At 38.9% G+C, this 15723-nt stretch overlaps 1 protein-coding gene across 1 annotated transcript in view; it reads right to left on the bottom strand.

Annotated features, from left to right (window-relative positions):
• Window positions 1–15723, bottom strand: part of LOC129713002 (AP2-associated protein kinase 1-like) — a 57877-nt gene that overhangs the window by 6421 nt on the left and 35733 nt on the right. Inside the window, 7 exon segments of the mRNA XM_055661844.1 lie at window positions 658–759; window positions 1677–1703; window positions 4165–4254; window positions 4537–4653; window positions 5870–6027; window positions 8759–8982; window positions 15245–15403. Coding sequence (XP_055517819.1) covers window positions 658–759; window positions 1677–1703; window positions 4165–4254; window positions 4537–4653; window positions 5870–6027; window positions 8759–8982; window positions 15245–15403 — 877 coding nt within the window.

Below are 15723 nucleotides of genomic sequence, written 5' to 3' on the forward strand. Positions count from 1 at the left end.
GAGTGTCATTAAAGGTCTATAAGCTGATCCACAAGGAGTAAAGATCTAGCTAACCCAGGAAGACCGTTCTCTGAACTCCCACTGCGGTTCTTTGAGTGATCACCTGGAAAAGTAAAAAATATTAAAAACTTTACTAATTATTTCAGTGCAACATATGGCTGGATTTTGTGATTGGTTTCCCCAAGTACACTCACACCACTAGCAATGGAATCTTTAATTGAGTAGAGGGAGTGGTCATGTGGTGAAAATCAAAATGGAATATAAAGATGCTGACCAGACAGAGAGAGGAAGAAATGGCAAAAAGTGGACTGAAAGATAGAATAATGGAAAATGAACACTGATACTGAATGTACAAAGTACTGTGGTAGTTTAACAATAGCTCTGTAACAAGATGCAATAACCTTTGGTCAACCTATATAATGAACACTTTCTTTTTCATTAATAGCAATAACTTTACACAACCATCCTTTCTAAAAAAAACTTGTATTTTGATTTAGGTAACCTTTTGGTACGTGGTTATTGTAACTGAAACAATAATCATCAACATCTGCAAGTATCTTCTGGATTTCATCTTTCCTTATTACCTCAAAAATAATTTTTGCCCAGTGTTTATCGTATACTCCATATAAAATCAAATCATCTGGCTTTTCCTCTTACCAGTTTGATTAGAAGACCTAGCAGGGTTAAAAGGCTCAGTGTTGTCAGCTGAAGGAGGAAGAATTCTGGGATTTGAAACAGAGTTACGCCCAGTAGAGTTATCTGAGAAGGTGCAATAGGAATAGCAGAGGAAAAAGCATGAGGATTCAGGTGAGGCTGCAGGACAGAAAAGTAAAAAAAAAATACAGCAATCGTGCATGCAGGACAAATATTAATTTTATAAAATGTTAGTGTTTAGCAGAATTTAACAAAAATTGTTATCAATTTAGGTAACAGGATTAGGGTCATATGTGATCCAGGTCTATTATGGTAAAATAGCCCAAAGCATCTGTGTAATTATTGTTAATCATTATTATAATAATTATTCATTATTGCTAATCAACAGATTCATTCAATTTTCAACAAAATTTCAAAAATGTAAACAAGGGGAACTCCCCCAGTTAAGATAAGGAAATCAATATCCAGTCATAAAAAAATGATTTGGTTTAAAGCTTGTGGACTTCACTTGCAGAGAACATCTAGCCTCCCAATGACAATGAATGAGCAACGTGTATGAATGGAATTCCACTGAAGCATTTGTGTTTTGTGGTGACATTGTGGTAACTTTTCTGTAATTGTCAACTATGGGCAGCTATGCAAAATTTTATAGTGGTCACTTGCTTGTTATTGGGGTGGGACATGTTCTTCTGAATATATACATGTATCATTCAATGGACTCAGCAATTAGACCTGTCAAATCATCTACCAATTTTAAGAGTTAGGACTCAAACTTTGTAAACAATTATACTGCAGCACATTTATGTTTTTATGCAAAAGAAAAAGTATTTTTCTCCCAAAAGAAAATTGAAAAATAAATATATTCTTAGTGAATACAACATTGAAAATTCTAACCACAATTATAGTTTTACCAGTCAATGTATTATAGTGTATGCATTAAAGAGTCTTTGGAATGTACGTCATGCAGTTTGAATCATGCTGATATTCCAATGTTATTACAATAAGACAAAGAATTTCCTTACCATTCCCAAAACAAATCAGCAGGTCAACTGTTTGACAGCAGAAATAAAATTTTAAGAAATGTATTATACCTTCAGCATGATACACAAAACATCTGTACATTATTTGTGTAATCAGTTGTGATCACTCTGAGATTAACAAGACAATTTTGGCCCAACTCAAGATTTATTCCACTTCTTTCCCATGGCATCATACAAATGTAATTGTGCCCTGCTCTCTCATTTACCTGTCTTTTTTATGTTATTGAATAATGTTATTGATTAATGTCGCGAGGTGCAGTACAACTCTGAAAATCCAGTCACTGCCTTCTCTTTGAACTGATCAGAGCCCTGTTTCTTGTACTCCCTTTAACACCAGTAGACCGTGCATGTAGCACACCCTGTAAACTTTTTAAACTTTAGTTTGGAGATAAAGCGCAGAAACAGGTTCATCGGCCCACCGAGTCTGCACCGAACACTATCCTACGCACCAGGGACAACGTTACAAAGCCAATTAACCTACAAACCTGTCCATCATTGGATATCGGAGGAACCAGAGCACCCGGAGAAAACCCCCGTGGTCACAGAGTGACCGTGCAAATTCCATTAGGGTGGCACTATGGCAGAGTCGATTTGGAAAATAGTATAAATACACAAAACGCTGGAGCAACTCAGCAGGACAGGCAGCATCTCTGGAGAGACTAAACGGTTGACGTTTCGGATCGAGAACCTTCAGAAGTAAAAGGGTCTTGCTCTGAAACGTCACCCGTTCCTGCTGCCTGCCCCGCGGAGTTACTCCAGCTTTTTATGTCTATCCTCGATTTAAACCGGCTGTAGTTCCTTCTTACACATGGAAAATAATATGGTGGTTCCAATTATATTTTCAAATGCTTTATACACTCCCATGTTTAAGACCCATGTAATCAACTTGTCAATGCTGACCAAGATGCCCCATGTAATCTAGTCCAACTTGCCTGTGCTTGACTCATAGCCCCCTAATGGGGTGGAAGATTGCAACCTTCACATGGTCCGCCTTGTTTTGACTAATGCAATCAACCCGGCGTGCACAATCAAATAAGGTAAAATAGAACAAGTTGTCCTACAACTTTAGGCTGTGCACGCCATATGCAAGAAGAAGAAGCCCCCTAAATGTACTTGTCCAAATGCCTTTTAAACATTATAGTACCTGACCATCACACAAACCAACCTCTCTTCCATCTACATTTATTGTTGCCTCGGCAAGGCCAGCAGCATAATCAAGGACCAGTCTCATCCTTGTAACTCCCTCCTTTCCCAACGGTACAGAAGTTTTAAAACACACACCTTCAAATTCAGAATCCCTGGTCAATTCGTCCCTTCCCACCCGAACCACCCCCTCTCCGGGCACTTTCCCTTGCAACCGCAAAAAAATGCTACACTTGTCGCTTTACCTCCCCCCCCTTGACTCCATTCAAGGAGTCAAGCTGTCTTTCCAGGTGCGGCAGTGGTTCACCTGCGCCTCCTCCAACCTCATCTATTGCATCCGCTGCTCTAGATGTCAGTTGCTCTACATCGGTGAGACCCGAGGCTCTACACAGATGTCCACTTTGGTCTTTGAAGGGCTCCATTTTCTCCCAAGTCACTTAATTTGCCTTGATATATACATATAAAATCTCTTTGGTTTTTCCTTAATCCATTCTGCCCAAACTATCTCGTCCATTTTTTTGCCTCAACTAGTCCTGCATCCCCTATACTCCCCTATGGATTCCAGCTGCTTGTACCTCACACCCATGCCTGTTTTTTTTTTTCCGACCAGAGCCTCAATATCTCGTCTTCTAGTGTTCTCTTACTCCTATTCCTGGCAGCCTTGCCTTTCACTCTTAACAGGAACTTGCAGATCTTGAACTCTCAATATCTCACTTTTAAAAGCCTCCCCCTTGATGGACATCCCTTCGCCTGCAAGTAACTTATTTCAATCGACTTGCAAGGTCCTATCCAATACTATCAACAAACGCCTTACCCCATTTTGGAACTTTAGGACCAATTCTGTCCTTTTCTTTAACTAATTAAAAACTAATAGAACTAATGGTAACTGGTCCCAGAGTGCTCCCCCATTTGCATCTCAGTCACTTGTCCTGCCCTATTCCCAGCAGTAGGTTAGGCTTATCCCTCTCCCTAGTTGGGCCCTCTATAAATTGCCTGATAGCTTTCCCGAACAGGTAAATTGCACCCCATCTAAGCCCTCAACACTAGAGTAGGCCCAGTCTACAGAAAGGAAAGTTAACATTTTCTGCCCTAATCACTATTATTCTAACAACTCTCTGCAATATCCTTGCATATTTGTTCCTCTGATTCCCATTGACTGTAGGCTTATATTTCAAAACACAACATCAAGTTTGCCAAACACTCAATGAATAGGTTTAATACACTAAATATTCACAATTATTCTATATCTGTAGAATGCTGTATGAATTTACTGAAGCACACTTTTTTCAAAGAAAATAAAAATTCGCCATGATTTACTGATCCTTACCTGGGAAGTTAGAGGGTGGCACATGTATTAAAGGATCAGGAATAGTTGCTGATGAACTAGAGTCTATAGTTTCCATTGATATTTTTGCTTCTTACAAAGCAGGAAGAAGGAAAATAGTATAAGGAAGTGGAAGAGAGAATTATGTGCATTTCAGTATGCATGCTGCGTATGTGATTTGACTTTCATTAAAAAATTGGTACAATTCATTCAAAAGCTTTTATGAGCTTAGAATTTTCCACCAAATTAATTCACTTGAATTAATGCACGTTTCCATTACTTCAACATGACTTAAAAAAAAAAAGAGATTTGTAAATATAAAAACAGATTTCCAACCAATCTACAACTAATGAATCATACAATTTAAATACAAACCTGCCCCAGATGCAAAGGGTGAAGCCCCAAACATATCTGTTTGTGGCATAGCCAAGCCAGAGTGAAAACCTGGAGCGACATTGCCAGGTGGTACTTTTTTCGGTTCTGCAGCTTTATCTGTCAGGACAATTTTAATGCAAGTGATTAGTTACTGTGGATCACTCTTGATTCCTATTTTAAAAAGCGAGGCTGGTGAGATTTCAGTGAATTGGCAACATTGCAAAGTGACATTTTCGCACTCCCACCCATTGCAGATGTACTTGAGATGAATCTCAGTCAAGTATTGGTTAGCATGTGCTGTTTAAATAACTTCAACAACTTATTGAGTATTTATGTAAATCAGCAAGGCAGTGGTGTGAATATAGTGAAAGCATTCTTAAATTGCTGCACTGAGAAACTTTCAAATCAGGAAAGCAAACCTGACGTTGGATCATGAACAATCCGAACATACAACACAAGTACTGTGGCAAAAAAGCATATGGCTTGCTTGCCTTTTATCAGTCAGGCATCTAGTACCTGTATAAATGTTGGTAAGTCATTGCAGCAGTATACAATTTCAGTTAGTACACAGTTAGAGAATGTGTACAGTTCCCGTCACCACATTACAGGGAGGATGTGGAGGCTTTGAAGAGGGTGGAGTAGAGATTCACCAGGAGGTTGTCTGGATTGGAGATTATCAGTTATAAGGAGAGGTTGGACAAACTTGGACTGTTTTTGCTGGAGTATTGGAGGCTCAGGGATGAGCTGACAGACGTTTATAAAATTCCAAGAGGCATAGAAATGGTAGAGTCTTTTTTCAAGAGTGGATATGTCAAATACAAGAGAGCACAATTTCATGATGAGAGGGAGGAAAGTTTAAATGAGTTGTATGAGCCAAGATTTTTTGTAAACAGAGTGAAATGCCTGGAAGGTGCTGGCAAGCAATATGGTAGAAGCAGATACAATAGCAACATTTAAGACGCATTTTAGATCGGCATGATGAACAGGCTGGGAACTGAGGGTTACAAACAATGTGCACACAGATAGCATTAGTTAGGTTGACACCATGGCTGGGCCAAACATGGTAGGACTTTAAGTTCCATGTAGAGGGGATCTCCAATTTATCAATCCATTTTTTAAATTTCCACCCACTAATAGGAAACTCAATTTAACTGAAGATGGCAAGCCACCAAATGAAGCTTATAACATAAAACATGAATAGTGCCATAACTACCCAATGTAGTACTCATGGTTCATCTGCCCTGTGGCATGCAGAGGACAAGGAGGTATCACGTGAAGCAATTTGTGAAGCCCAAGCAGAATGCCCCACCTCAGAATTACAGAACAAACCCACCCTTTCGTAGCTCGGCAAACTCTTTATCTAGAAGTTCCTCTGCTGTTAGCTTAGAAAAATTGTCATCACCGAATGGATTCCACGTAGAGATATCTGGTGGATTATAAATATTTTGCTGTGAAGTTCTGGGTGATCCTGCAGGACTTGTGGATGCTGACCTACAACAGAAGAATCCACATTAAAATAGTAAAAATACAGGAATCTGTGGCTCTAATAAGAGATTTGCCTATACAAATATTAATTTATTTACAAACATGCTATTTACAAATGTTTGCTATAACACCACTGTCACTTTGGGGTACATCTTTAATTTAAAGCTTTTTCATTATTACAAATGGCACATTGTTTTCGGTCCAAGGAGTGCATGGTGTCCAGCCTTTTTGATTTGCAAAATGTTGCTTAAAATGTTTTCCAGGAACAGATTCCCTTCAAAATTCAAGAATTGGTGGCAATATAAACCTCAAAATGCAAAGGCAATGTCCCAAAGTGGAAAGTCAAGTTCGTAATCTGGGTGCACAGGCCATCATTGAAAACCAAAGTTATCACCTACTCATTTCTCACATCACAAAAGCATAATTTTGTAAAATCAAAGTGAAATTCTAGCCTTAACTTTGCAGTAGCAAAGAAGGGAACACTGTCAGTTTTACCACAGACATTGTTCCTTGCAACAACAGCAAATATGGGATGTTTGCACATGTTTGTGAGGTAATCCTAACCATGCTTCCTATGATCCAGCATGCCCAAAAGGTGGTGCTGTTTGCAGCCTTTGCTGCTGTGGACATATTCTCTTACGACGTGGGTCATCATTCGGCTTATCTGCCAACTCCCAGAGCATTTCAGTGCAATTCCATCAATCCCTTTGCCAGACTTACTTCTCCGTAACCTTTTGTTTTTCTCCCTCTATTCAATTGTCCCCCTGAACCTCTCTTCACAGCCCTGAACAAGGGCAATTTACAGTAGTCAAATAATCTACCAACCAGCATGTCTTTGAGATTGGAAAGAAATCTGAGCACGCTGGGGAAATTCTTGCAGTCATAGCAAGAACATGCACATTCTACAGATAGCAGTGGAGCTCAGAGTTAATAAAGGTTGCTCTTTTTAATTCTGTGCTACAGTGGTGCAGCAACACTATCCATGTACCTTGCTATAGAATTCATTTGAAAGTACATACATTGAGGCTTTTTACAAAGGCGTGAAACCGCCTCATTAATTTTACATCTAAATATTCAAGGTCCAAGTGAGATTTAATAACTGATAATTATTGCCTAGCCACCTGCACTCGTAATCAATATGCTTGGTAAACTGTAATGTGTTAATATTTTAAATTAAGATTTTCACCATTATAATATTTACAACATTTCAAATCCTTTAAACAATACATACATTCAAATCATTAGTTAGATCTCTACATAATGTTTAATAGTTAATTAGAAAACATTTTCTGCTTTTGTGTGACAAATCTAAAATGGACTTGGCTGCACTATCAGTTGATGACATCCCAGTGGATACAGGTAAACATTTTGAATAGTCTTATCATAGGCCAATCTTTAGGGGAGGGTGCAGGAATTCCCCCACCAGATGACCAGGAAGTGCTCACATCATAGACTACCACAACTGCTGGCCCATTGTAATGCAAATCGTCTTCAATAGTACATCCAAATTGATTTTACAGAAAACAAAATCTATTTATATTAATATTACAGTAAACCCTTGTTATAACGAACCACTGGTGTGCGTTATTGCCCATTGTCCACCATAACCGAGTAAGGTATTATTATTGTTTGCAGTTGAAACAAAGAATTGCAGATGATGGTAAATACACAAAAGGACACAAAGTGCTGGAGTAACTCTGCAGGTCAGGCAGTATCACTGGAGAATATGAATAGGTGACCCATCAGATTGAATCAGTCCGCCAAGTTACTCTAGCACTGTTGTTTCACCTTAAAAATAGGCATCGATGCCACTGGCCTGCACCAGTAAGCCCTTCGTCACACACTTCACAGTCCAAATGGCACATCTGTCGTTGCAGCTCACATTGTAGCCCCTGCGGACAGCACATTCTTCAGGACGCTGCTGCCAACAGGACGCACTCAGTCACCGCGGGGCTCCCTCCCCTGACACCTGCTGCCGTTTCTTCCAGTTGACTATTGCTTTGTCCTCTCCTCGCTTTACTGCCACCTCCACCTCCTTTTGCCCTGCAATCACCGACATTTTGAAAGGTAAAGCATATTGGAAAGTCCAGGGGAGAACGGAGAGGCGGCATTGGTGGAGTGGACTTAGCGACGGGAGGAGGAGGAGGCAGCAGCAGCGGTGGTGGGAGCAGATAAAGCGACGGCTGACTGGAGGAAGCAGCAGCCGGCGAGAAACGAGGCAGCCCTACGGTGACTGAGCGCATTCTGTCAGTGGCAGCGACCTGAAGAAAGCGCCGTCACTAGGGGCTACATCGTGTACCGCAACAGCAGCTGCGTCAACTGGATCCTGAGGTGGGTGAACCTTGAAAACCAGGAGTGGCTACATATGCTGGGGCTGCAAGTGGCCAGTGAGGTGGTGCAAGCTGGTTGTGTTATTGGCAGGTCCATCCGTGATAAACAAAATCAGTTATAAAGGTCCGTTAAAACAAGGGTTTACTGTGTTGTTATTTATAACATTTGTGCTGCAATATTTGAGATTACTGGATTTTGAAAAAAATAATCTGTAACAGCAAATCCTTTTATTCTAGCATTTGATTCCAAAGCATTAACAGCTACTACTTTATAGTGTCGACGTTGTCAGCATTCTCAAACCTACAAGATAGTGACATGTCATTTTGCACAGAAAGTGATGAATCCTCTACATCCACTTAAACGTCATAAAGTGCAACTTTAACCACAGGTACCGCAATGAACTCACTTAGATTTATAAAGGTTTGCCTCAGCAGCAGCAGCCGCCAGTTGTTGAGAGGAATGACTGGCAGGGACTCCAAATACACTGCTGAAAGGGACGTCACTGACAATTCTCCTGTGGCCAGCTCGTTGTACTTTCGGTGATGATGGCGGCGTTAGTGACAATAGTTTAGCTGTCTGCTGGGACTGAGGTGGAGCTTGGTGAACTTGAATCTTTTGCTGCATGTATGTCTGTAAATGTACACAAGTCAATTATGATCTACTTATTCATTTGGGTGCAAGGCAACAAAGAATTCTGAGAAAATTGCTGACATCCTTCACACTATACTCAATAAAGAACTGAATGCGACACTCGAAAGCAAATCTAAAATCCAGTGCAAAAGAATCACTTAAACATTATTTAATACCCAATTCTTATGACCATTAACCTCTCCTGCCCCACTCCATACCCACCACACCAAAATATAGCACCTTCTACTTCAGATAATCTTTGGCATGCTAAAACTTCGGAAATTAGGTACAGCTAGAAACTATTTTTGGAAAAAAGGTTAAATTCTAATTCCATATGACATTACTGGAAGCCACTTTTTGCTTAACACCAACAGTCCTACTAAGTATTGTCAATTTACCCACTTAATTGGACAAAAGCTGGAGATTGAAACAAGAGAATATCCTATTTCCAAGGTCAGCTTGCTGCCAATCTTTTGAGCATTTTACTATTTTAATTTGAAAAATATATAATTTCATACTTAGCACTATTTTGCAAGTAAATTACAAAAGGTTATGCAAATGGCAGCTTTAAAAGTAGGCAAGGTTGGGGATTGAGCACACCAATCAAGTCAATCAAATTGCAGAGTCTTAATTACGTTTGAATATGTCTGCGAAGACTACTAGGATTTCCACTAATGCTGTGCTCTTTTCCAAAATCTTCATTTAACTTAACATTAACTGGTAAACAATTGCTGGACTTGATATTAAAATATTAAAACAAAGGTAAAAGCCACTTAAAAACATTCATGATTTCTATATCTTGATGAATGGATTAACCAAGAAAGTCTATGTAATAATATCTCAATTTGCAGTTATAATGTCATTGTCAGACAGTATTATATTTACTTTGTCCTCACAATAGATGTCCATTCAGCCCATCAAGTCTATGTTAATTTTCAGATCAATCCCGTTCTCCCACAAATTTGCCCTTCAACATTCAAATCAACTCTTCCTGAGATTCTACAATTCGACTATGGTAGTCAATCAATCAACCAATACACACCTGGGTGATCCTGACATACAATAAATCTGGGTACTACCTTCTCAAAGCCATCAAGGACACCAAGAGACAATTCCAGAACAAGCTAGAGTCTCAGATTAATCTCGTCAATTGTCGCAAGGCTTGCTTGCTGTAACCAGCTATAGGCGAAGTTAGGCAAAGTCACAACACATCCCTTCCCGATGAGCTTAATGCATTCTGTGCCCATTTTGAACAGGTCAGCAGGGTCATTCCTCAAGTGCACTAGTACCCACAGCCTTTGTAGCAGACATCACTTTGGCCTTCCTGAAAGTAAATCTGCGGAAACAGAGTCCCCAGAGTTCTGAACTCAGAACCAGTGCAGGCCAGCTGGCAGGAGTATTCTCCGACGCCTTTAACTTCTCCTTACTCCAATCTGAGGTTCTCAATTGCTTTGAGAGTATATCAGCCAGTTACAAAAGAAAAACAAGGGAGTGTGCCTTAATAACTATCATCCAGGGGCTCCTAAGCCCAACATCATGATGTAATGCAAGAGGACGGTCATGGCAGCAGCTGTGTACGGACTGCAAACTCTCCTCCCACACCCTCTGAATGTGCCCTAAAGTTTAATGATCAGCTCGGGGCATGACATTCTAGGCACATGGAAGTAGAAGAACAGCTGCTGGAGGAGACAGAAGGTATGGTTGCAGTGGTCTCAGGTCGTGGCGTTGGCAGAGATGGCATGGGAGGTCCTACAGCAGCTGAGGAAACAGATCAAGCACAGCCTGTGGTAGCCGTGCGGAAGAATGCAGTGTACCGACCCTTATTCCAATGCAACCAGGCCTTAAAATGAGAATGTAAGACGTTGCATATTTCTTTATGCCAAGATCGGACTTTTCAGAGACTAGGAAGTTGAAAATTGGCATCAGAACATGGTGACCTTCTGCATACTGTTCCAGAAAAGGATCTGTTGCACTTGTGTATAGTATGATTTAGTTGGAAAAACTTGTAGAACACACGTCACTATTTTTGTACAATGCTTCCAAAGATATATCAAAATTCTACTCAATTAAAGTCCAAACCTTGGGAAAATACAATTAAGCATGGATCAGAACAATTTTTTTTTTAAATGGCAGATGTAGCACAAACAAAAGTTGTTGTCAGTAAAGAGCTGCTTGACTGTGCATATTACATAATTAAAGATTATGGTAGCATGTTGGAAAGGTGATTACTTTTCCCCCCCAATGCATTTTAACCATACAAAAAGGTGAAACGTGGTATTTGATTGAATTAATAGTTTAAATCAGTTATGTTGCAGAGTTTAGATTATTAGCAAAATATTTAACACTGGAAGTCTGCATTTAAAAAATAGAACACCTAGTATATTACAGGGAATTGATTTTAAATAGTGACTGGCCAAGAAAAATAAGTTTATGGTAGCCAGGGTAGTGAAATCTTAAAACCGTTCATTGTCCCCAAAAAAGTAAATGTTCAACTGGTGGATTTATGCAGCAATACCTAGTTGTGCACCTATTACATCTTGGTACATAAAACTAATAGCCCTGAAATAGTAAAATTACATTACATTATTATATTACAATTTGTGGAATAACACATTAAACTTGAGAAAATATTATTTGCAAATTACAAATTGTTCAACAAACTATTTTGAGAGAGTAATTCAAGTAGGACTTTTTGAAAGCAATGAATAAAATGCAAATAATCTGAATAGCATTTACTCTCATCATAATTGATATTAGTTGGTTGAAGCTGTATATTTTAGTATTCAATATCCTAACCAGATCAAAAATATTTGATCTGAAAAAAGATTGCATCGTACAGCACAAAAACTGGCCTTTGCCCTACCATATCCATGCTTTTTGTCCACGTATATTGCTCCCATTTTCTCCGCATGAGATTGATAAAATGCTATGTCTTGCCTAAATGTTTCTTGAACATCATGAGTGTATTTGATTCCATGACCACCTCTGGCAATGATCCAAATATCTACCAGACCATGTAAAACACTTTTCCTCTCAGATCCCCTATAAAACTTCTTCCTTAGTTTCATTCAATCGAGGGAAAACAAACCCAACCTATCCAAATATTCCCCACAAAGTCCTTCATCTAGGGCAACATCCTGATGAATGTCCACAGCACAATCATATCCTTCCTTTGCTGTGGTGACCAGAACTGCAAACAATACTCTGCGCTAACAATGGATTTGTAAATTTGCAACACAATATCCCAACTCTTATAATCTATACCCTAATCTATAAATGCAAACATCCCAGTCTACCTCTGTTGCCATCGTCAGGAACCCCAAGAACTGTTTATCGACATTTCCTCATACCCAACCATTCACTATATATGTCCTACCCTTATTTTATTTCCCAAATGCATCACCTTGTATTAGGATAGGAAGGAACTTCAGGTGAGTCTGAAGAAGTGTCTCAACCTATTCCCTTTCTCCAGAGATGTTGCCTGACCAGCTGAGTTACTCTACCTTTGTGTCTATCTTCCCCTTGTATTTGTCAGGCTCTGCTCACCTTTCCATTTGATCTATATAGCCTCTTGTTGCCTTAAACAACAATTATTCATTCTGCTTTCTTATTTAAGGTGTTAATATATCAGGAAAAAAAACAAATATTGCAGCATCCATCCGGTCAGGCTTCCAATCAGTAAAGCTGCCCTCCAACATCACCCTTTACCTCCTTTCACCAAACCAAACTTGGATCCAATTAACCTCTATCCCACGTGCCTTAACCTTCTCGCCAGATTATGTGGGATAATGTCAAAAGTTAGTAGAGCAATATAGAAAATACATACTACCATCCTCCCTTCATCCAACTTATTAGTTACCTCCTTTAAAAAAATAAAAATTAATGCTACAAATTAATCCCCCCCGCCCCCGGATACACAATAACTTCTACCCCAATTCCACTCAATGTTAGGAAAACTAAAATGCCTCTCCAATACATTCCTATTGTTTAAGCAGATTTCTGTGATTTGCTCACATCTGCTCCTCTCATTATGTTGACTATGGGATGGTCTACATTATGATCACAGTAATGTGATCCCACTCTCTTGTTACTATGCTCCCCTCAAATGGCTTGATGTACAAAATCCATCTCCCTAAACAGTCATACAACTCCCCCTCCATCCTATCTAAAACATCTATACCCCAGAAAGTTAGGTCCTGCTTTCCCACAATCACATTCCTATGTTTACAATAATAACGTAATATAGAATACAATAATTTAAAAAAAAAAGACATGCCACAAGCACAAGTGGAAAAAGTACACTGAAATTTAAAGACTGCACAGGTGTCAGATCAACAGCCTTTTGCATTTACTATAAAATGCTATATTATTTGTACACTAGAGGGCAGTGGAACATAAATTATTCTGGAAATTTAACACGGAAGATATTGTTAACATTCAGCAGGTCAGGAAGCATCTGTACAGAGAGAAACAGATGTTTCAGGCCAAACCCTTGGTCAGAATCAGGAAAGAGAAAACATCTTAACGGTTTAAATTCCAAAGAGGTTGAAAGAGGCATGGCAAAGGGAACATGTCTGATAAGGCATGTTAACAGTTAAGAGGCAGGGTTAAGACAGTGTAGAGAAGTAAAGCACAAAGGCATGTAAACACCTCATCTCATATTTCATAAGACTCCCCAAAAAATAAAATATAGTTCAAAGATTCAACTAGAAACAGATAATTTCCTATGCAGAGAAAGGTCATGTGATTTAAGACAAGCGAAGACCGAATATTGAAGCATTTGCCCCCATTTCCACATCATGAAACGTATATTTTCTGGTTAATTGTTTTGTGTGAAGTTGCAAGATTAGCATTTTACTTTAGTTTAGAGAAAGAGGCCCTTCACCCTACCAGCGATAATGCACTAGTACTATCCTACACACTAGGAATAATTTACAATTTTTACCAGAGAAAATTAACCTACAAACCTGTACATCTTTGGAGTGTAAAAGGAAATCAGAGCATCCGGCGAAAACCCGCAAGGTCATGGGGAGAACGTACGAACTCCATACAGACAGCACCCATTGGCAGGATCAAAGTTGGGTCTCTCGTACTGTAAGGCAGCAAGTCTACCGCTGCACCATGGTGCCTCCCCTAAAGTCTTTATCTACAAAATGTTTTTCCATCCAAAATGTAATTCCCGGTGAAATTTTAGCTAACATTTTAAATCAATTTCCCATCTAATCTCTCAATTAGGCAATAGAGATCCGATACCACCATTGAGTTCTTGCTATATTTCGATCTCAATTTTGGTTCTCATTCAACATTTTGCCAGCACACTCCTGTTTGAGTGAGCTTGCTGTCCATATAATAATTGTGCTTCCTACTTTTCCAAATGTAATTACACCGCGAGGATTTTATTGATTCTAAAATATTTTGGAAGAACTCAAGTGCTGTGAAAGCTGCTATTTAAACATCTTTGCTGTCGTCATTTATGGGGGGGAAACTTATTCAATAGTGTATTAGAACACTGAACATTACAAATGAGCAGAACAGGCGAATTGGTCAAATCCTCGTTAACATTAATTATCAGTTTTATTCCCAAAATTTCCACTCTTAACTGCCATTCGATTCCATTTCAAACGCCGTACTTATCCAAAAATCATTAAATGTTAGCCTCCTCTCCATTCCTTTAAACCCATAAGTCTGAACCAACATTTGACATTGGACATTAGCTTAAATCTCACTGTAGCACCTTGACAATTTGAAATGTTTTAATTAAATCCTGAACCATATGATAACTCCATAAATCACCCAATTTATCAACACACAACAGAGAAGGCAATTGAACATTAAATTATTTGAAACAATGCAGCTGCAACAAAATCAAATCACATACATCATTTCCATCCTCTGCAGTCTACATTTACAGTAATAGTTTTGAAACCTCGTATTCCTGCGACCATTCCTCTCCAACTAATCATAGGTCTCTCGTGTATGCTTCCCTTCACGTTTTCCAATTATTGGGAACCAAGTCTCTATCCGTTTAAGCCTTTTCCAATTAATATTTCCTGTTAAAACCCTTCACCATTTTTCTCTTAGCCCACCTGTGGCAGATTTTGTTCACCAGACTAATAATCCATTTGGTTTCTGATTACAACAAAAAAAACAATTGGAAAAGCTTATCTGTTAAAGTTGCTATACAATTTTAAGTTGATGCTGATGTTGAAGAAAAGTCTTGGAAATAAAGGTAAAACATTTTTTTTTTAAATGAAGCACTTACAAGAGCTTGTGGGTGTTGCAGTGTCATCTGCTGCTGAATGCATCCTTGTGCCATCATCTGCCGCAAAAGTGCTTGTTGCTGCATGGCTGTTGCGTATTGCTGCTGAAGGTAGTAATTCTGCATCATTTGCTGCGGAGTCTGCTGGATCATTTGGAAGCGCTGTTTCAATACAGTACAGATTTTGTATAATTTAAGGTTAAAACTTTTCAGCAATAACAATTTTTACAAGGTGGCTTCCATAACTGCAGCAATAATAAATATTATTCATGTTTCAAACATAACACATTGTGATATGGTTTTAATTGGCAGCTGCATATTAGCAAATTTCTAGCATCTGAGGAACAAAGTCTGCATAGTAATCAATTATTAATTTGGGACATATTGTTAATCTAAGTCTGGAATAAGGAAACAGCAAAAGTGTATTGTTACTGGAGCTACAACGTATTTTGTTTTCAAAGCAAATAAGTTCAATGGTAGGA

The sequence above is a fragment of the Leucoraja erinacea genome, chromosome 34 (assembly GCF_028641065.1).
Source record: "Leucoraja erinacea ecotype New England chromosome 34, Leri_hhj_1, whole genome shotgun sequence".
NCBI lineage: Eukaryota > Metazoa > Chordata > Chondrichthyes > Rajiformes > Rajidae > Leucoraja > Leucoraja erinaceus.